This window comes from Varanus komodoensis, unplaced genomic scaffold, assembly GCF_004798865.1.
Source record: "Varanus komodoensis strain SLA01 unplaced genomic scaffold, ASM479886v1 scaffold36, whole genome shotgun sequence".
In the NCBI taxonomy this organism is placed as follows: Eukaryota; Metazoa; Chordata; class Lepidosauria; order Squamata; family Varanidae; genus Varanus; species Varanus komodoensis.
In genome coordinates, this window is record NW_025335873.1 from 7,488,849 (window position 1) to 7,511,767 (window position 22,919).

A 22,919-nucleotide genomic window follows, 5' to 3' on the forward strand; every position below is an offset into this window, starting at 1 on the left:
CTTCTTACATTTCCATGTCCGTTGGAAGCCTCCGAATTCTGTTTTCTTCCTGGAAGTTTAGTTTCTCCTCGCCTTGTGTCTGCTAAGGACTCCCTTTTCCCTTTAAGTTTGGGAAGATGGTTAAAAATGAGGACTTGTCTGCAGTTGATGATTTGCAGGTAAAGACCTTGACACAAATTCCTAGAATTCTCTCTCCAGCAGGGTAAAATTTCCTAGAAAACAAACCATCACCAGATCATTTAAAGGAATAAATTACATGGTAGAAACACGAATGGACTGGATCCAGCTTTTAATGTTTATGGTGGCTGGATGCCCCCATTCACGTCCTTCATTAACAAATGCAAAGGGCAAGCTGAAGTAGATACAAATTATATACATTTTATTTTAATTCATTTTAAATAACATTCTTCAGTATAAATCCCAACATATAGTCTGCTCATTCACACACCTCACCCCACAATTTTCCAAACAGATGCATTTTATTCATTCTACGTATGCTTAGGACAAGGGGTGTAAAGGAGCTGCCAGGTTGTACCGGGCAGAATTACAACTTTTCTTTTTTTCTTCCAAGTCGTAAGCCCTAATCTAGCTTATAAGAATCGGAGACACAATTTTAGGTTTGTCGGAAGTTTAGAATGCTGCATTAAACAGGTACTGACTTCAGGCCTCAATCCGTCTGTCTGTCTGTCTGTCTGTCTGTCTGTCTGTCTGTCTGTCTGTCTGATTCAGGGGGGTTGCATCGTATATCCTAGGTGTAAAAGTTAGGCTAGCGATACGGGATAAAAAGGAAGTGGCAAGCCACGCTACCAGGAGAGTAAAACGACCATCCCTGCTCCAGAAAGACACTTTACAGCTCTGCCCAATTGAACCCAAGTTGTCTCTGCACAGTTACATTTCATGTGGCTCTTCCTAGCGATTCAACATCTATCTCCTTTCAAATCGCTGCCCTTCTGTGCTTATGGGCGGGCTTGAGCGATCTCCCCGTTTGCCTGTGCAATAGCCCTTTTCACCATATGCTGGCCCATTTCTCACGATCATTAAAACAAACCGTCGCCCTTCGAAAATGACTTCTGGGGAGGGAAAACTGGCCATTAGGTGGATCGCTCCACGGCAAGGCTGAAAAGACACCTGCCATGAAATGGGATGGACGGCCATCGCCAGACCCCATTAATCCATCGCCCGCACCCACCTTCTCCACGCACACAGAGCGACCCTATTGCTGCCTTGCGCCTCTGCCTCGTAGCATCCCTGGGGAGGCCATCGCAAAAGGGTTCAGCAGAAGAACCCTGTACCCCCCCGGGCTGTGTATGACGAGCAACTGGGTCACTCCGCTTCCCAGCTCCGAAGTCAGAGAAATGTTTCAAGACACACACAGAGAGAGAGACTTTAGAGCACAGGTCAATTATGATGCAGTCTTTTGTCCTGCGGGCCTAAACCCCTTGGTGGGAATGATGGGGACTGTAATTCAGTCCTCTCTGGAGAGTGTCCAGTTGAGGAAGGTGCCTGTAAAATGTACTTGAACACTCCTTAAAAGAACCAGAAAGATTAAACATGTCTGTCAGGTCCTTTAGGAATGTTCTGCTAAAAGTCAGAAGAGAATACTTTTCTTGGTCCATTGGAAGTGGTGGGGGGGGGGGAATCTGAAAGGGTTCACAGCCTGACCAAATTCAAATATTTAATGTTCCAGTTAAAATATTCAGATATTCCAAAGTTAAATTCCAATATTTCAGGATAAAACTGTTGAGCACGGCAGCCATTGCAGGATTGCGTTTTGGCAAACCACTGAGCTGTCCCGCCTCCTCTTGAGTAGTGTGGATTGGGCCCAGAAGTACAGGCTAAGCCCCCTGGGGGCTTCCTCCCCCTACCCTCAATCCCCCAAAACCCTGAGAAGTGGCTAACGAACTTTTGCAAAGCAAGCCACGTGGGACCACCCTGCAAAAGCAGCTGGGGAACCTCTTGCCGTGACAAGGGGCCAGTGGCCAGGCTGAGCCCATTCAGGGGACAGGAAAACCAGCGAAGATAAACACCACACTGGGATAGCTCCCCACACATATGGGGGCCCAGCCCAGACAAAGCAGGACTTTCTCCGGTTACTGGTACAAAGAGGGACTAGGGAGAGGGACAGGTGCCACAGTGGCAAAGGACATTGCTGTGGAAAGAAGAGAGCTCTCCTATTCTCTCTTTGGACATTTGAAATGGAAAAGCTGTGCCTTTCCCTCCGTCTGCTGCCAGAAGGGGCTACAGGAGATGCGATCCAGAACAACTCGCCATGGCCCCTATCACACCTGCGCTGGATGCATAAGCCAGCCAGGTTTAAAGCAGAGGTGCCCAACCTGCGGCCTGTGGACCACATGCGGCCCAGCATGGTATGCATGTGGCCCAATGCGAAATCATAAACTTATGAGATTTTTTTGGTAACTCAATTGTGTGGTTCTCAAGCATGAACTTTGTAGACGACAACACTGTGTCACAATGTCACAAAAGAAACGTATGTATGCTCTCTTGGGATTATGATGTGAGGGCTGTTTTGCTTAGCTGTGGTGATGGATAGCATGAAAATTATGCACTGACCTTTTTTCCGCTCAACAGTTTTCATTAAGTGTTTGTGTATTTTCACGTGTGGCCCAAGACAATTTGTCTTCTTCCAATGTGGCCCACAGAAGCCAAAAGGTTGGACACCCCTGTTTTAAAGGTAAGACCAGGCACCCTGGCAGGGCTGACCTCCAGAACCCGGTACCTCAGCCAGCCATCCTAGCCCAAAATGCAGCCCCTGAATTCTCTCGCAGGAAACTCTCCTCGCAGAACCCAGGAGACAATATTTCCAAGCAGAAGGAAGAAAAACACGATTCCCAACGCGCACGCTAATGAGTACTGCACCATTTCACCAAAAAGAGCGCACAAGCCAAGCCTGGAGGTAGCTGTAGCTTATTACCTTTTCCCAGAATCCTTTGCAGGGAAGCCATGACGGTCAAGCTCCTTTATGTTTGCAATAACACCACACGCTGGCGGAGAGCCATCTTGGCTTTAGCCGTCACATCATCCCAGGAGCGTGGGAAGCACCAGCAAGGAGTGTCCAGCTGCAGCTGAAGATTTAATTTGTTCCTGGAGGTTTAAAAGCCATTCTGGAATCTGCCAGTCGTTTAGGGCACTAAGATTTAGCAGCTCAAAATGCATGAATGCGAACATGGGTCACAATGGGTAGGGAATAATGCCTAGCAACCCCGAGAACAACCTTCCTTTCCGTCTCAGTTTCTTGTGTTTAAAAAGACAAGTCTGTTGGGCTTCCTGTTGTTACAAGCCTGGTCTGCTCTGCTCTGCTCTTTTGCGCTTTGGATTGCTCTGCCGGGACACTTTGCTTGAAAACACTTTATTTACAACCGTTTTCCTACCAGTGTCATTTTCCTGCCAGTGCCTGACTCCATCCAGTTGGCCAAGTCCTTCACTTTCTGGATTAAGTCAACTTTCCACTTTGAGAAATGACAAGGCCGCCTTAAAAATGGCAAACTAGTATGGTGTGAGAAATATTATCTGACTCCAAGAAGAAAAAATGGGGGAGAGAACATGCTAGAAACTGGGGTTCAGATTAATCTGGCACACTTTTATCACTGGATAAAAGTGTGACTATTCTTACACGAAGCTCTGCACTTGGACATATCCTTTTGGACACATCCTAACGGGTGTTCTTAAATTGATTAGTTCTGCATTTCCACATCCCAACCTAACTGCTCTGGTCAAAGGAAGTCAGTCTGGGCATTTGCCCATCTGTCATATAATTACTGCCAACTGATAATACTTCAGGGCAAAATGAAACTATTCCGGGTGCCTAGAACCAAGTTCAGGAATTTGCTTTGGAACCAAAAAGCTGGAGCTACGAAACACTCACAAATGGGGAGGAAGAACGAGAGAGTTGAATGGCCTTCTCAACTGGCAGCCTTCCCAGTGGACTACACTGGACTACACTGTAAACCATTGTCCGCACTGGTGGGGCTGATGGGAGTTGCAGTCCAAAACATTGGAACAGCACTAGGCTGGGGGCAGGCTAGTGTTTAAGAGGTTTCAGGGGGAGGGACTGTGGCTCCCCCATGCCTGTGAGGATGGCCAAGCTGCTGAGAAATGGGGCCGGGCAGACTTAGCCAGAATTTTGTTTTTGACAACCACACCTGCACGTTCCTTCTCTGACGGCAGCAGAGCAACGCAAGCTTCCTGGTCTTGAGCACCGCCAAATTTCAAGAGACGACCCAATATACCCCTGCAGGCTCCATTTTGGTAGAAGGAACTTCCATCCTTGAAATTCTGACCAGGAAGAACACAGCTCCCTGCTACGGACCAGATGGGTACATGCACCTTCCACACAGTGTGAGAACCCAGTGAGGGACAGTGATGTGGAGCCGCATCTGGAACTAGGATCACTGCGTTTCCAAGACAGAACTAAAAGAAATGAAACCATGAATATAGCCAGTCGCCCACCCACCCCTGCCTGCATCCAGAAGCACGGGACTCTACAGCGTGTGGTCCTATGGGCAGAATGCATTTCAGGGTTGTTTGGGGACAGAAGGGCCTTGATCGAATCCTGTCCACAGAGTATGCGCCTCTTAATGCCTCGATCCAGACCAGCCTTCCTTGAGCTGGTGCCGAACGTGAGGCGGAAACACCGACGTCCATTTAGTAGAGCCGAGAAGCAGGGTGAGCCACCACCCAAGGCAGGTGACAAGCCTGACCACCCCACAGGTGTGCAAGCTCAGATGGGGTCAGCATGCCCATGCGCAAGCGACGATCGAACCGTCTCCATCAGCCTTCCAGAAGCTGGTCCTCTCCCACTGTGTTCCATCCACCGTAACCAAGTTGTCCAAATGGCGTTCATCAATGAGGCCAACACATCTAGAGATCCAAGCTGGGGGAAGGGTGTTCTCCACTGAGTCCGTCAGGCAAGTCTCCAAAACACAAGCACTGGTATGCCTCCAATATAGGTATGATGTGACACAGAAAGCTCATTCTTGGAATCTAACATCTCCAACTCTGCAGATGGTTTCCGGACTAGCGGCAGCTCTTGGGTGCTTCTGAACAGAAGACTGTTAGCTCTCCACAGGAGCTGCTTCTCCATGCAACTTGGAGTTTCCATTCCTTTATCGCCTTTTGGGTCCTTAAGACTTGCGGCGTTCCATCCACACCCGTCTGTGAGATGGAGCCACGCAAGGGACAATGCTTCCGTCCAGAGAAGCACCAGAGAAGCGCGTCCAAGGGGTCTGAAAGCCAAGTCTTTACATTGTGCTTTAACGGTTCATTCTAGTTAACGACAGTGCAAATTAGGAAAAAGGACAGATCTTTTTAAACAATTAAACATGCTTCTACAATGGCACCGACTGAGAAAACAACTGGAAAAGGTGCATTGAACGAAAGAGGTGAGGGGGTATGGTCCATTTGTCCAAACATCATGGTGCATCTCAAAAGCGACTCCTTTCAAAATGTGGACAATCAACTCCCTGCGGCTTTTCCCCAGCAAAGTCTGCACTGCTGATTCATCCTTGCGAAACAAAAACGGGATTATGTGAACTCTCTAGAGAAACAGAAACGGCGCGAGGAAAAACTCAGGAAAACAACCATTTGGTAATTCGGTCCTGTACATGGTGTCTAGTAGGTGCAAACCAAGTGACAATACCTAGTACTCTCCATGCTGGAGTTATTCTCCCTTACTTGTGAAAAAAACTCAAATTTCCAACATGGGTTTGCCAAGTCTGGCAGATGGGGCACCAGAAGCAAGCCAAGCGCTTAAGAAATTCAGCTTGAGAAAGCCACTGACAATGACGACGAGAGGATATTATATTCTGACCCTAATATACTTCCTAGCCTTGCTTTTCAAAATTCACAGATGCAGTCCTATATTTTACACGAGTGTTAACCAAACGTCATTCTAAATTTACAACCAGTTGCCAGACATTGCAACGTCTTCAAAGACTGATTTCATTCAAGAAAGTGGAAGAAAAGGCTGCCAGAAATGGTTCCCCAACCTAGAGCCCCCCAGATGTTTGGACAACAACTCCCATCAGTCCCAGTCAGCATGGGGAGATGGGTGGTGTAGTTGCAAACACCTGAAGGGCATCGGGTTGGGCGAGATGCCCATAAAATAAGGAAGATAAATGTTCAGTTTGAGTCACCAGTCATTTGTTTTATCAGAAGAGGAAAAAGTTAGCAATAAACCTCTGTCGGAGACCCAGCTCCAGCGATATCACCATCTAAATTTACAGCACTTTAATACAATACTTGCTTTTTTTCAGTGTTGATTTGGTTTTTGTTTTTACAGTGCCATGAACTGCTGTACAGATAAAATTTAAAGGATAAAATAAGACATATTTTTGTACAAATAGTTACAAATACAATGCCAAGAAATCTTTTGTTATGTTCTGCATCCACACCTTTTCCACTTCAGGCAGGAGACTTATGAAAGGTGCCCCTTTCATCTCTCTAGTGTACCTTGGGAGAATTCAAGTAAAGCTAAGAAAATAGTACTGCTTCCTATATTTTCAATAGCATGATCACCCAGGAGAGGAAGGTTTTGAAAAAAAGAAGACGGAGTGGCGCCTGTCCCCGTTTCTCCCTTCCTCCCAAAATGGAATGAGATTTTTTTCCCTGTAATCTCAGAGTCAGAGGAGAAAAGAAAACTTGGATTGCTATCAGTTTGTATCGCCACATCTTTAGACATTCCATTAACATTTTCTTTAAATTATTGTCTTTTTTAAATAGCAAAACTCTTTCAGGGCATGAAACAACGCTCAGGTTTCGTTTCCTCTCTCCAAAATAAAGATCCACTCCCTGTACGTTCACTGAATACTTTTCAAACCAGAAGCTTAAAAAGTAGGTTCTGGTGTCGACGTGACTTTTAGTTAAGAGATGAGATGACTTCCTAGTATGCCTCCATCATTTCGTACAAAAATATATTTCCAAGCTGCTCCATTTTCTTCTCTTTTTAAATACAAATTCCTATCCAGAGGGGATGATGGGGAACACTGAATCGAATTCAGTCTGCACCTTAGCGAAAGCTGCTCTATCACAACACCCAATGTCCAATTTTTTGTCGCTGGCCACACTCAACGTACCAGAAGGCCTTTCCTTCGCGTGGGACACGGGTGCCATGGATGGGGACCTTCTCAGCATGCAGCCTAAATCGTTTGCGGGACTTCCTAGACCTTGCGGTCCATCCTTCTCGCCGGTCATTATGCTTTGTAGTTATGCATGGGTGTCGCCAAGCTCAGCTGGCCGTTGGGCGCCACCTCGGTCCCATCGTCCTCCAGCAGGCCCGAGATGTCGGCGTTGGGGATGCTGTTGTGGTAACTACTGAAACTGATGTTGTCTTCCTTGAGCTCGATGGTCCAAAAGGGAGCATTCAGTTTCCTGCTCTGATACTCACGGTACGTGTAGACGGCGCCCACAAAGCCCATCAGCAGGACCACCAGGATGATGATGACCGTGAGGATGATGATGTTGAACTGAGTCCATGAGACATCGGCTAAAGCGGAAGTGCTGTTGTCCGACGGCCCCGCCGGGAGAAGCGTCTGCGCCGTCGTCTGCGCTGACGTGCCGTTGGCGGCCGCCGTAGGAGCGGGCGTGCTGATGTTCGGCGTTGGAGGGATGAGCCCTCGGCTTGCTGGGCTGGGACTGAGGTCTGCAAGTTTCGTTTCGGTTTAAAAAGAAAAGCGGATGTGAGACGGCAGAGTGGTAACTCTTCGGTGATTACGACAAAGCACAAAATACAGCCACTCCAAGTTCGGCCTATCGGATATGTCTTCGGGGTGTACGGATAAAAGGTCTGTGTTCTGATCATCAATGAAAAGTTACCCATGGTGTATTTCCAGCCATTAATCCCAGAAACTTTCACCAGTTAAGCCAGTAACACAATACTATTGGCCCCTTCTGTCTCGCTCTGTTTCTCTGATTCTTTGACTCACCTATTCAAGCGCACCTATTGGTGTGTTTCTGCACATTATTTGATGTTTGGCTAAGGAGACAGAGGCGTAAACAAATAATTCGGTTGCTAAGCTCAATCGCGGGCCAACCCCCAAGCACAGATTCCAGTCTGGGTAACAACCACAGCACGGGAAGGACCAGCCCTCCACCTTTTCACGTGGCCTTGTGTGAGCACTGATGCTAATTAGCAGAAGCTCTTCCATTTCAGCAGAATATTTAAGCCAATGCCCACTGGAGAGAAGCGCTATAAAGATACGAAGGACCCGAGTTCTGGTCCCCAGGAGAATCCTAATTCGATCGCAGCCCGCGAGGAATTGGGGAGTCGTTACGGGGCAGCTAGAAGGCCTGGTGTGGCAGAGTCGGGCTGATTTGGAGCTGCACAGCTGGGAACCGAGGGGGTTCCGGAGGTCTGGGTTCGAGTCCCATCTCAGCCTGACCTACTGCAAGATGGTTGTGAGGATGAGATGGCGGGGATATGCAGGAAAGGGAAGCTGTGCGTGCAGCAGAGCAAATGCAGGCAGGGGGTGGCCTGACTGACTTTCCAGGGCCTGCGTTGGTGGAACCTGAAGTGGGGGGGCCCCAAGGGAGAGATATGTGGCAGAGACCAGTTCTCCCTGCAGAGGAGGGCAGGACACGCTGCAACGGAGCCAAGCTCAGGGAGCTAAAGTGGAATTTCGATGCCAGGAAGCACTTCCTGACAGTCGGGACCCCTGGGGAATGGCATGGGCTTCCACGGAAGGCAGTTGAGGCCCCATCTAGGATAGGCTGGACATGCACAAGGTGAGCATGTCGTGAGCAGAGCCAGCTGGAGCCGGGGGTCAGACTAGATGGCCCGGGAGACCCCTTCTGACTCGCTCTGTTTCTATTGGTGCGGGGGAGGCAGCCTGTGGAGCCCCACCAAGTCACTGCTTGCAGTTTCCCAGGCTGACTGCGAGAGTAGACACATTTTGGAAGAGATGGGAAGGACCCCAGGGAGGAGGGAGGGCCATCGCCTGGCCTGGCCTTGACCCCGTGCCACAGCATAGAAACATCAGGGGAGAGGAGCTGCCCAGTCAGAGGGCTCACGTGGCTCTCACCGGCCAGCCCTCCACCAGCGGGAGGCCCCCCGAGCACGGAGCACACATTCTGAACGAGAGGAGAGGGCTAGGAGTACTTCCCTGTTTGGGTTCAACGCTCATACCCTCTGTGCATGAGCAGAGGCCACCTTTCAGTTTGCTGGAGGGCTTTCAGGACTGCTAATGGCCAGAAAGAGATCAAAGCAGTCCATTTTAAAGGAGATCAACCCTGACCGTTCTTTAGAAGGCCAGATGCTGAAGATGAAGCTCAAATACTTCGGCCACCTAATGAGGAGGAAGGACTCCCTGGAGAAGCCCCTGATGCTGGGAACGACTGAGGGCCAAAGGAGAAGGGGACGAGGTGGCTGGACGGGGTCACTGGGGTGGAGGGTGTGGGCTTGGAGGGACTCCGAGGGAAGGTGGGGGACAGGAGGGCCTGGAGGAGTGCTGTCCACGGGGTGTTGATGGGTCGGGCACGACTCTGCGACGAAACAGCAGCAGCAAACCAGCCCAAGCGCCAGGAAAGACCTGCGCTGCATCTTGGAGCCTCGGGCGAGAAAGGGCGAGCCAGGCTCCGGTCTCAAACACGCACGGTTACCTTTCCTGGTGCAATTGCCTCCTTCCAAAGGCCTGCCGTACCCCTCCTGGCACGCCTCGCAGTGACGCCCGGCCGTGTGGTAGAGGCACCCGAGGCACTCCCCCGTGTCCGGCTCGCAGACCTGTGGGGACCGCGCCGGGTCGACGTTCCCGCCGCACTGGCACGGCACGCAGATGCTGTCCAGGTGGTAGTAGCCGCTGGCGCACTGGCTGCACAGGGCTCCGGTGTAACCGGGCCGGCACTTGTCGCAGGTCGGCGTGCGCTGGCCGGGCTCTGGGGAGGGGAGAGAAAGCACGGCATCGGTCACGACCACGGCCAGAACGCTGCCGTGGCCCTCGAGCCCCAGACGCCCGGAGGAGCGCCACCTGCGCACCACACCCCTCCAAACGCTGCTCCGGGTGTCCGGGAGCCGACCCACACAGCTCTGCGGGCTCTCTGATATTCTGGGGGGCCGTGTCCCAGAGGCGCCACATGGGGCCACCACTGAGACAGGAAGAGCACCAGAAAAAGCAGGGGGGAGGGAGGAAGAGAGTGTGCATATGCATCCAGAGCTGAGCACCCGTCCGGGGAGCAAATGGTACCATGGTGTCCAGGCTGGAAGAGGAGAAGGGAAAGGGTGTAAGAACAGGAGGGAAAAGAGCAAGTTTATCTGCTTTCGGCTGGTGGGTCGGCTGGAAAAAAGGGAAGGGGCATCACAGGCAAGCAAGACATTATTTTCCAGAGAAGCGCCAGTCCTGAAGTCTAACATGCAATGAGTCGGGAAGGGGACGCTCCCCCCACAGCCCATTCCTCCAACCAGCAACATGCCCTGCAAGTAGAAAACCAGCATGCCAGGCAGACAGGTAAACCTGTATCTCTTCTCCTCCAGATACCAGTTTTCGAGGCCAGGGACTAATTCCTGGAGGGTCAAACAGAGGGCGGAATGGAGCAATGCACCAACCCTCCAAACAAGCCTGCGCCCGTCCGGGGCACAGCATGCCCTCTTGCTGCGCTCATGCGCTTCCCGGCACTCGGTTGCGACAGCACCTCTCCCGTTAGGAAAGCTCGTCAAAACCCTTGCAGGGACACACACGGCTGCAAAGGCTCTCGGACGCTTACCGATGTGGCACGTCCCGGTAGATGTCACGGTGGAGCAAGGGCACAGCAGACACTCGAGAGAGCTGTTCCAGTAGAACTGCTCCTTGCACTTCTCACAGCGGGGGCCCTCGGTGTTCCCCCGGCAGTCCTGGCACACGCCTGTGAAAAGAAGTGCCCAAAAATTGCGGCGGCACGTGACGGCAGCATCGGCTGTGGCCAGGCCAGGCCTTGCAACGGGCAGTGCTGGAAGTCGTGGGCTCGCCACGGGCCTCTGCTCCGTGGACGGGGCTTGCCTTGTCGGGGCGGTGTTTCCCAGTGAGGCACCCGGCTGCGTGAAGCCGACTGCTGTGGAAGGCGATCCCTGGTCCAGCTCGTTTCCCCCAAAAGTTTTGGAACCAGGAGAGGAGCCCCCACTACGGACGCGAAGGCAGATGGGGGGCTTCCTTGGTTAGGCTAAGCACACCTGCATCCAGGCACAGCTTGGGGAGTCCCAGGTGTGTTGCCTGGGGTTCTCCAAAAGTGGAACGGTGCCGAGGACTGAACTTGGGGGGCTTCCCCCTCTAGCTCACATTCCTTTGGGGTTCCCGTAGCCTGCGAGTTGGCAGGCAAGCTTGCCATCTCTACCAACACCACGCAAGTTCCTCCAGGGACCGTTTCAGCAGAAGGGGCGAGCGGAGATGTGAGGCGGTAGTGAAGGGCATCGATTCGGATGCAGTGACAGCCAAAGCGGTGGGAATGTTGGTCTGGGGACCTGGGGGATCCGGGTTCTAGTCCCCACTCAGCCGGGAAGCTCATTGGGTGACTCTGGGCCAGCTGTGGACTCTCAGCCTGACCGACCTCACAGGGTTGTTGCGGTGAGGATAAAAGGGGAGGAGCAGAACCTTCCAAGCTGCCTTGAGGTCTTTGCAAGAGGAAGGAAGATGGGCAGAAATACAATAGAAGAAGAGGAGGAGGAAATCGCTTTGGTCAATAAAGCAAGTGAGCCCAGAGACAAAAGCTGGGACCGGCAGCAGCGAATGGCACCAGTGCTGATGGGGTGGGGTATCCACTCCAGGTTTCAGTCTGAACTCTATGGGAGCTGCCCGTGGTGCTGAACTGGTTTTGGGAATGGGTCCAACATTATGGATAGATAGTCCCTGAGGGAAACGCAGAGCAGATACACCGCTCAACTGACCCTGGGGCCATGGGGACCATCCGCATGTTCTTTTCCAAACCTTGGACCGACCAGCCAGCCCCAACATACTGTTCTCCAGAGATTCTCAACTACCATTCCCAGAAGCCTCATTCAGCACAGACAATGGCCAGGGATGAGGGGAGTTGTAGTCCAAACCGCCTGAGTGTTGGCTTCAAGGAGGTGCCTGGCGATTTGAACCATCAGAGAGATTCCCAAGGCCGGCGTGCAGAGAGGAGGAAAGGCATTCAGCACGGTCTGTGTCTCGGTGTTGGCCACCAGAGGGCACTCAACCCACATCTCTGGAGCCGAGGCCACAAAAGAAACCGGCTGTGCCACGGAGCCCCCATTTCTGCAAAGCTCCTGTGCCGAAAACGCCCCTTCCCGTCCCAAGGATCAGGTGTGAGCCCTCGTCAGTGGTGCGTTCTGTGCCATTCTTACGATCCCAGTTTTAAACTTCTGGATGTCTAGCCCAGGTGCCCTCGATAAAGCTTGAAAGGACCGGCCACGTCTGGGAAGCCCTGTGCAAGTTTTCCTTGTTCCGGTGTATCTGGGAAACCCTGGGAGATCCCAGCTCAAAGCCCAAACCGGCCAGCGCATCAACCACATCTGAGATGTTCTTCTAAGTAAAGCAACACAATAACCCACACATCAGGATTGTGTATGGATTGTGTGTGGACTGGCACTGAACCACTGTGGTCAAGACACCAGCCTTCTAGCCCACGTAAGCTTCCTGACAACTCTGCGTCGTTAAACAATGAAGGAAGCCAGCGAATGGTAACAAGGCCTTTCGGCAGGACGTGGCTGGGGAGAATCTGGAACGGAGCACAAGTAACTCAGCTTCCTTCCAGGAAGGCCCATGCTCTGCGATGGAGGGATCTATCGCCTAACAACCTATTATTCTTATTATTACACTTATTTTTCCACATGTGAGAGCCCCACAACCTGTGAGGAAGGTTCCGCCAAGAGGGAGTGACTGACTCAAATATACCCAGGGAGCTTCACAGCTGAATGGGGACTGGAACCCAGATCTCCTGGGTCCCCCTTCCAGTGCTCTCGCTACCACTCTGCCGTTTTGCCCCCCCTTGGAGTACAAAATGTGGCTGAGGTAGCCGTGGTGGAATACTGTGCTTCTTCTCCCCACATCTTCGTGCAAAATTCCAATTTATTTAAGGTTTTGGTGTGCCGTCCCAATTACTACAAAAGTCTCTGGGCGGCTTACAGAAAGTGAACCAAAAAAACTGGACCCATCACGACGACAAAAAACACTGCATCTAAAACAGTAATAAAAACAAGAATGAACCCAGATGAATTATTAAAATACTGGGAAAATAAAAACGTCTTCTCCTGGCGCCGAAAGGAATAGAGGGACAGCGCCAGGTGAACTTCCCGGGAGAATGAATTCCAGAGTTGCGGTGCTACCACTGAAAAGGCCCTTCGCTGAGGAACTGCCCTCTGATTTCAAAGAGGGACCATGAAACAAATCCTGGAAACAGATCGGCCAAGCAGGTGACAAATCTGCATGTCTTGATACCCATTAAGCAAATTTGGAAACAGTTATTAGGACTGACTTACATTTCCACAAAAGCAAAGCCAGCCTGTTAATTTTCCATCCAAATTATCACTGAGAAATTAAATCCTTCGACGAACATGCATAACTACCCCCAATTAAAGTTCTCTCCCATTCCCTGCCACGCTGTTTAATTGCCATGTAGAAGATCTGGAGAGGGGGCTTTTGGAACACTGAAAAAATGCAGCCCTTCCTGCCCCCGCAAATGGTAAAAGGTAAAGGTCAAGGTTTCCCCTTGACATTAAGTCCAGTCATTCCTGACTCTAGGGGGCGCTGCTCATCTCCGTTTCCCGGCCGAGGGAGCCAGCGCTTGTCCGCAGACAGTCTCCGTGGTCGTGTGGCTGGCATGACTAAACACCAAGGGGCATGAACGCTGTTACCTGCCCACCTAAGTGGCACCTATTTACCTACTCGCATTTGCAGGCTTTCGAACCGCAAAGTTGGCAGGAGCTGGGACGGAGCAACGGGAACTCACCCCGTTGTGCAGATTCGAACCGGCGACCTTTTGATCAACCAGCCCAGCAGCACAGCAGTTTCAACCACTGCGCCACCTGCATCCCTTATAGCAAAAAACCTGAAAAACACCTCTGGGAAATACAGTTTCTCAGGCCTCAGATGTAAAACACAAATGCATCTGCATTCTAGGTTTGCAGGAGTGCCTTTTTCCTCCTCTCTGAGAGGCTGAGACATTTGCTGCGGGGTTGTTCCAGCTGTACGTCGCTGCCGCCTGCGCTTGTGTTCCACCGGCCTTACGCAAGACGCGAGCCCGCGGCACGGCAGTCTTACCCGTCAAGCGGTTGCATCTCGCAGAATGGTTGCCGCACTGGCACAGTTCGCAGCTGGTTCCGTTGAACTTGGAGTACCCTTCCCGGCACTCTCCGCATTTCAACCCCGTCGCTCCAGCTTTGCACTCGCACCTTCCGGAGCTGTTTGGAAACAGACCCCAAAGGGGTCAAGAAGGAATCAGAGTAAAATAAGTGAAGTGGGGAGTGAGGAAGGGAAAGGGGGGCTGGGAGTGAACTTTTTACTCCGTGTGACCATGTGGGCTGGAGAGCGTAGTTGAGCACGTTGCAAAAGGCTCGTGTTAGAGCCTAGTCTTTTCCAAGTATTTCTGGGCCAAAAAATGCCCTCCCATCTCCCAGCTTTCCCCAGCCAGCCAGAAAAAAGTCCGACAACTTCGTGGGATCCTGCTTCTAATGTTCAAATCGCAGCACATTTTCTCCAGTCACAGGGATACTTAGAAACATAGAAACAGAGCGAGCCAGAAGTGGCCTCCCGGGCCATCTAGTCTGACCTCCGGCTCCAGCTGGCACCCCTCACTTGAAGAACTTTAATGCGCGAAATAACAGAATTGTCTTGCATCTCCGTTTTACACAAAATGCCACAGATGGGCTTCTGAGAAAGATGTTCAATTCCAGCAAATTCCCACTAAATCATGAGGATGCCACTCCAAACCTAGGCATGTCATCTCTGAAAGAAGTCCCACTGAATCTAATGGGGTTACTCCCATGTAAGTGGGCACAGTTTCACATGCTTCTCATTTGGCACCTTTCCACTGAGCTTTAGAAATTGGGATTTGGGAATCTGTTTCCCATTTGTAGGCAAACTCCAGTTCTACGAATGCCTTGATTTTACGCTTCTCAAGTGATGTAGAGCAGGAAAGGAAGTTATTAAACATTTTAAAAGGAAATCGGCTGCTGGAAATGTGGCTTTAATGCCTCTTTGGCAAGACGTCCCTGGATTCAAACAGCTCGACACCATGGCCTGGGCGGCACAAGAATTAAATCTTTCAGCGAACGCAAGAAGTTCTGCCTTTCATCAATAGAGCTATAGAATAACGCTGATTACAACATCCTCTTTCAGAGCTCGCTGCACAGGAAGACTTCCTGAATGCTTTTCCAAGAAAAGGTCAACAAGTAAAATGCACAAAACCAACCCCACCCGCACTCACACGTGATGTTAAACGGAGAACCAGGTTGCTTTGAAAAAGAAAAACGACGCAGGAAGGCCAGCGCTTCTCTCTTCTAACACGGAGCACTGAACGCAAATTCGAGGGATGGGTTCCTTTTCCAGCCCCTTCTTGCTCCAACTATGTGTGGTTGTACGGTTCAGGACTACCCATGTGCTGACAACTGCCCTGAAATGCTGTTCCCCGTCCCGGGTAAGGTGCCAGGCCCGGGTGCACAAATTCCTCCCCTTCTCCGTATTTGGGAGGCTCCGACTCCCATCACTGGAGATGTGGCAATTATGCTGGGGAGAGTCCAAGGCAGAAAAAGGAGGGGACAACCAGCTGGGAGATGGATCGGGTCCGTGCAGGAAGCCACGGCCTGTGAGGTAGAGGAGGAGGAGAGTCTGTGACTGGCCCAGGCACCCAGTGGGTTTCCTGGCCGAGGGGGGACTCACGTGTGGGTCTCTTTAGGGGTCCCCAGCCTGGCACCCTCTCCACCATGGCATGGGGGCTGTTTTGGGCACCCACTGAAGCCCTGCCTCTCCACCCAGGCCTTCCCCGGTCCATTAACTCTGCTGCCTGCGGTGATTAATCCATTAATCAACCCATCAGTTAACCCATTAATCTGGAGATGGGAAAACCAAGGCGGAAATGCACGTCAGCAAATTTAATGGCACCGAGGAAGCCCCTCCGCCCGGCATTCACGGATCACTGCAGCCAGCCAGCCGACGTTATGCAATCCCGGCAAAGCCCCTTCTGTCCGGTAGGAAAAAGAGCAGCTTTATTCCGGGAAAACACTGGGTCATTGTACAAGCCACATTCCTCGCTTTCTGCCAGTGGATGGAATCCGTCTGCCTGAAAGTGACCGAAGGGGCCGAAAAGCTCAAGAGCTCTGAAGAGGCGTCTTGCGAAATGTCAAAATGCCAATTGCATCTGGTCAACATCGCAGCGCCTCCGCAAAACGATCCTCCGAGTTCTGGACCGAGGACACCCGGACCCCAGGCTGTTAGGCCAGCGGGTCGGCGATCCTTTAACAGCGGGTGCATATTGCCAGGTGTGACCTTTTCTGGGGAGGAGTTTTGGAAGAGAAGACCCTGCCACACGTTTCCTGAGCATCAGGTGTGATGGATGCGAGAAGATGCATCTCGCATAGACCCACCACCACATGCCACAAACGTAGACTCGGCTCCACCGAAGAGCGGCAGAGCAACCAACCAACCATTGCCCGCATGTTGGCCAAAGAGCATCTCTGAGCAGAAAGCAAACGAGTCTTCTTGAGAAGCCGCTTTCGGGATGACAAGAAGAGGCATTCCGGCCTAGGAGAGAAAGCCTCTTCCGAAGACGTCGCTCCACACTTTGGATGATCTCTTATATTTTATAACAGCCGCAGCAATGCTGTCCATCTAACTGGGAGCAAGTGCTTAAAGCAATCCAGTGATCCACAGCCCTGAAACTCAGAGGGTTACGTGGATATTTGGAATGCTTTTGTGGAACATGATATATAATTCTTTGCAATAACATGTCCTGTTACATCCTAACAGGCAGGGATAGACTATATTAATGGAACCAGTGCTATAGATCGTTTTAAATCTTACCTCCAAAACTGTCATGCTCTAGTCCTTAGATTATGTTTATACAATGCACACGGAAATAAATTTTAAAAGTTTGAATCTAGTTGTGTGAAAGGGGTCTGTTCAAAAGTCCAGGGCATGGTCCACACCTCCTAATACTTGGGAACGGGGAGCAAAGGGTACCAGAGTTCAGCTTTTCTCTCCGGCCTCATTGATGCTTCTTGGTGTATACAGCATGATCAAAGGTTTTGGATGATGCCTCACAGAAATTCTACACAAGGCACCACATGAATACATTGCTATATGGCGACCAACAGAAACCTTCTCTTTCTCAGGAAATGCATGGACTATAAAACAGAACACTCCACTGAAGTCAATTATTTCAACGGCAGAACCCTTTAATGCCCACGTCTGACCACGAATGAATAAAGAGAAGTGGGGTTAGGAAGAAATCCCATATTTAACGAGGAAGAAAGCCAGTGTGGCACAGGGGCTGGCAAGCCAGACTGAGACTCGGCAGAGCTGGGTTCAAGTGTTCACGGGCCCTAAAGTTCATCAGATAACTGGACCAAGCACTGATTCTCAGCCCTAGCCTACCTCGCAGGGTTGCTGTGGGGATAAAATGGACAGGAGGAGGAAGAGAAGAACTGTGTGAGCTGCCCAAGGTGCCCTGAAGAGAAAAAGGCAGGATAGAAATAAAATAAAGACATTTTTAAAATCACTTAAGATGCTCCCTTAATCATGTAAGGGAGAACGAGAGAGAGACAAGACTGGGCCAACACGAACACGCCTCATTCTAAGTCGTCCAACTGCAGCTACGATGCCCAAGAGCAAAGAAAAGAAATGAAGAAACCGACCAAGAGCAGTCGGGGTGATAAACCTGTCCGGGACACAAGCCGCTTCCCCAGAGAGAGACACACACGCCCACCCGTCGTGCTCCTGCAACGATTCGTCTGCGGAAAAGGCCGCCGGTTAAACGCGGGCGCCCATCTCACACGCTTGCCGCGGCCGCTTGTCAGGTCAATGTGCATCTCGGCGCTCAATCGGACGCTTCCCCGGCCACGGCGACTGCAGCGATCATTAGCCCACCGGGCCAATGCGGGTCGCGGACCGTTGGGAGGAAGAGATGTGGCGAGAAGCAGCGAGAGGCCCAAGGACAAGATCTGGCGGACTGGATTGGTGAGCGGGGTGCGCCTGAGCCCACCCCCCCGCAGACCCCACAGTGCCCCCGGGGTCACAGCCATATTGGAAAGAACACTCGAAAAGTAGGCCGCCTAGCAAACAGTCGTTACGGGGCAGCCGTCAAGCGTCCCCACCCTGGGAAGGCGCAGTCTTGGAGCGCCCGGTCCTGGCAGCCCTGCTCTGGCTCTGCCTGGAAGCTTGAGGTGGCTCTGGCTGCCCTTCGTGGGATCGCTCCATCTCCGAGCTACGGAAAGACCGTCATTCACCATATGCAAGAACAAAAGAAGAGCTTCAGTCTGTCGGGGCGGCTGGCGATGGACCGAGGTGGAGTTCCCAGGTCCAGCCTTCAGCCAGAAAGCCGGAAGGAACAGGGCTTGGAAGGGCTTCTGGGTCATGCTGGAGATGAACCCCTCTAGACACACATCTTGGCTCCGGGTTCCAGAGGAAGCTCAGCAAAGTGAGCCCCCACCCTTGCCAGCTCCCCACCCGCCCCAACACCGCGCTGCTCAGAAGACTGTGGCAAAGCCAAAATGGCGGCTCTCCTAGCCAACCCGCTGGAGCGCCAGCACCGAGGCTGCTCACGGGGAGGCGGCAGGGGCAGGCAGCCAGCCTGGCGGGAGGTGGTACAGCCCCAGCAACACCCCAACCATGCTCCCTGCTGATTCTGGACCCTGGTACAGTCCTATGTGCACTGGGCCTCCAAAGGTTTAAGTCACCTCCTCTGCATCCTGAATCCCCTTTTGCTGGGGACCGATCCCCGTTTGCCAAGAAACGCAAATCCATTTTCTACATTAGAGTTAATTAACCCACCAACTTGCCACATCTTTCCCACAATCTCACACTGAAATCTGACAGAAAGGAATACAGAATATTCCTTATCAGAATACCCCTCCCTTCTGTCGTTTCGTTTCGTTTCGTTTCGTTTCTTTTCTTTTCTTTTCTTTTCTCTCCCTCTCTCTCTCTCTCTCTCTTTTCTAAAGACGAGAGTCTTACAAAAGTGTCTTGTATTTTCTAGTAAACAAGCTTTCTCTGGGATGACCAAGTACGGACAAAGGACAAAGGGGACGGCGGGCAACGATCCGGGCGCCTCGTTCCTTACGCGTCGCAGGACGGGGAGACGGCGTTCTCGGCGTGGCAGCCGCAAGCGAGGCAGCGCCCGCTGCGGGGCTCCAAGGAGAAGCCTTCCTCGCACCGCTCGCACCGCAGGCCCGCGAAGCCCGGGCGGCACTCGCACTGGCCTGTCGTGATGTTGCAGTCGCTGCGGCCCGTGCTCCCGGTGGAACTGCAGTTGCAGAAGACGCCTGCAGGAGGAAGACAAGAAGGAGAGGCGGCTGCGGTTAATACGGGGTCCGGTGCACCGTGAAACACGGAAGATGAAGAGGCGTCACTCAGGGAACAGAGAGCTGTCAGTGGGAAAGGCTCATTCCGGCTGGAGTGTTTGATCCAGCGACAGAATCCTTCAGCGACCTCAAGAAAAGATTGCAAGGCCTCCGAGGGATTTGCACCCGAGCCTGCTACGGGCCCAGGTCTCCAGAGGCTCCTTGCACAAGCTAGCCCATTTCACAGATAAAAGTGCATGGAGAGGAATGCGTCCGCCACACCGTCCTCCGGCCTAAGCGCCCCCCCCTCCCCACAGCATCTCCACACTCATTAACATCTTGGGAAAGGTGCTCCTTTCATCTACCCTGTACCAGATTAAATGCCAGGGGGGTGCTGGTTCCTTTCATCCATGATACACTGGAAAATATGTAAACACGCTGTCCAGCAAGCTGTTATCAGCAGCCAAGTGGCGAGAAACACCCGGCTCTGTGCCGCACCGGGCCGTCCTACTCCCGGGCACGCCTGCAATGACCTCTTTTCCTGCACAAGAGGAAAAATGCCACCACACCGAAGTCTGACTGCCCTGGAGAAAACTGTTACTGGACTCAGCCAGTCAGCAGCTGGGGCAAACCCGGGAGGACCCCAGACCCGAAGCCACACAGAGCCTGAGACGAGACTCAGAGCCAAAAGCAGCTTTATTCTAGTGTACTGTAGAATAAAGGGAGACAAAAGGGGACATTCAGCCCAAAGCAGTGCCTCCAAAGTTGCACCCCAGTATGTGCATTTTATACCCTAGGTAACCAATCAGGTCACCTACTACACATCTAATGCATCGATACCTCAACATAGGCACCCCTCCCGTGCTGGAGAAAGAGCCCTTTCTTCTGTCAAGGACCAGACGTTTCCCACATCTGTTTCTTATCTGCTCGAGATTCACACAGGCTTACCATGTACTTCGGGAGAGCCCCAAAGAAGGACCGCCGTGGCAGGGCACACGGACAAACACGCAGGTTAATAAGACACTGGCCGATGTGGGGGAGCAATTTCCTAGGGATGGGGGCCAGAAAATGGAGACGGTGCCCAGTTCTGCAGGGGGCTGGGGGTGCCCCTCTGTTAAGTGGGGGCGAGGGGGGAATCAGCCGAGAGGTGCTGCCCCAGTTGGGCCAGGCGATTCTGGCCCTTTGGTGCGCATGTGTGAGCGGCTCCCCTTCAGCACATGTGCGGAGAGCAGCAGGAGAATCGGCGGAGCGGTGCTGCTGCTTCCTGCAGCGATGCTCGGCTGATCCCGCCCTCCTGCTGCCCCAAGATAATCTTGAGGATAGAGCCCTGCCAAGCAGCGGCTGCCCGTGGCACCAGCCATTTGGCAAGCGTGGCAACGGGCTGCTCTTGCCCAGCAGCTCTCTGGCTCTGGCTCCCGCCCCACAAGGAGCTCGTGCCGGGGGTCGGATGACACACCAAGCCGCCGCGGAAAAGACAGTCGTCTCTGTTCGTGGTCTCCAAAGACGAGATGCTCCACTCTGAAAGAGCACGGCAGGGTGCAGAGGATACAACAGACCAACAATGAACAAACAAACAAACAAACAAACAAACAAACAACCCCAAGCCAGTTATGGCTTGCCATTGTGCACAGCCATCCTCTTGCTGAGATGTTTCCAACCATTTTTCCTACCTTCCTTACAAACCCGATTCTGTCAGGGAGCAAGTAACCGAACAAAAGACACCAGACAGGCCTGGAGAAACGAGCTGAACAAAACCCATACATCGCTAGGAGTCTTGCCTGGCTAGGGTCTCACCCCTAAAAACAAAGTAAGATTCTAGTCCTCACTGTTCTCGCCTTCATACAGGGCTGAATGACATAGGATGCCGCCTTTCACCAAATCAAACAAGAGAGCCATCCAGTCCCATCTGGTGCCCAGCAACATCGGTCCAGAATCTTCCCCAGCTTTTCTGGGCAATGCTGAACTCGGCCAGCCAGCCTGCTGCCTGCAGAAGGAGTGCTCCACAACCCCTGGAGAAGAAATATGCTTAGAAACACGGGCATGGCCTTAATGCGGCTGCTGCCAAAATGCCAGCCATGTGCAGACCAGAATTCTGGGAAATTCAACACACGGAGAGACCCGTGAGGCGGCAGCCACCAATCTGGGATTCTGCACATGAGCAGGCTGTGCAAAGGCTACCAGATCGGTAACCTACTTCCTCTTCCTTCCCTCCCAAAAAGCCAAAAATAAAATAATCTAAACATTCAACTCAAGCTGCGAGTTCAGCACAAAGCGTTCAAAGTGCCAGCACATCTGCAAAGCCAGCAGATTTGCACAAAATGGCTTAAAGAGCTGCCTGGTTTAATTTGGGATTTAATTCGAGAGGAAAGCCGTGCTTGAGTTTTCGTATGCTTCCATGCAACTCTGTCTTTGCATGTATCCATCCGTTTATCGACACACGCAATCCCTCCATAAAACAGGCAGATGCAGAATCAATAACAACGAGATGGCTTTTGTGTCACAGCTGTATTCTGCTTGCCAGGAAATAAATGCAGAGCACTAAACTCCCGAGGAGACATGCGCCAGTCTGGGTGGTTAGGGGATCGGGTAAAGGAATCTCGTGAGTCAGTCGTGGGCACAGGAAACGGACTTTTTGGTATTGGCCTCATCCTTGGGTAATTCTCTCCCTTAACCTATTCTTTTCAACAGCCCCCGAAGATAATTTTTTAAATGCCACAGTATTTTCTAAGATATGCTCCAATGTGTTCTTTTTTCCCTTCCATTGCTGTTTGCAATATTTTAACCTTCCATTGCTGGATATTATGCTTTCAATATAACCCACTTCAGGATGGCTTTGCACTGAAAGAGGCATTGAAACTTCTTTTAAAGATTATATAAAGATCACTATTGCAGCCTGAAGAGTTATGACTCAACGAGAATATATTTTCCAGACTGGCCATGTGCTGATTGCAGCAGGAAACGAACCTGCCGAGGCACGGGCCTGGACCGGCGCCCTCCGGAAGCATCTGACATGTTCCGGGCTGACCTGGGGCCAAGCCGAAATCCGCCCGCACGGCAACCTTGGCACTCTCCAGATCACCTGAGCCACCCAGGACGGATGCATGCTGGGGCAGACGCTCAGCCATTTGCCCCAGCATGAATTTGTCTGGCAGCTGAAGCCAATCCATGCCGGTGGAACTGGAATGAAACACGCCTCGTTCGCCATTTAGCCTTGATGCTGGGAACAATCGAGGGCCAAAGGAGAAGGGGACGGCAGGGGACGAGGCGGCTGGATGGGGTCACTGGGGCAGAGGGTGTGGGCTTGGGGGGACTCCGGGGGATGGTGGCGGGCGGGAGGGCCTGGAGGAATGCTGTCCATGGGGTGTGATGGGTCGGGCAGGACTCTGCGACCATTTCAGCTTGCAGCGATCCACTTCCATCCCCAGCTGGTCCGCGGTGAAGACTGGGGGAAGTCAGAGGGCTGGCCCTC

At 52.0% G+C, this 22,919-nt stretch overlaps 1 protein-coding gene across 1 annotated transcript in view; it reads right to left on the reverse strand.

The window, feature by feature from the left end:
- Positions 1–358: 358 nt before the first annotated feature.
- Positions 359–22,919, reverse strand: part of MEGF9 (multiple EGF like domains 9) — a 40,323-nt gene continuing 17,762 nt past the window's right edge. Inside the window, exons 3-7 of the mRNA XM_044439721.1 lie at positions 19,231–19,432; positions 14,217–14,356; positions 10,711–10,848; positions 9,613–9,885; positions 359–7,657 (exon numbers count right to left, since the gene is read on the reverse strand). Coding sequence (XP_044295656.1) covers positions 7,209–7,657; positions 9,613–9,885; positions 10,711–10,848; positions 14,217–14,356; positions 19,231–19,432 — 1,202 coding nt within the window. The 3' untranslated portion in view covers positions 359–7,208. The remainder of the gene's footprint in view (positions 7,658–9,612; positions 9,886–10,710; positions 10,849–14,216; positions 14,357–19,230; positions 19,433–22,919) is intronic.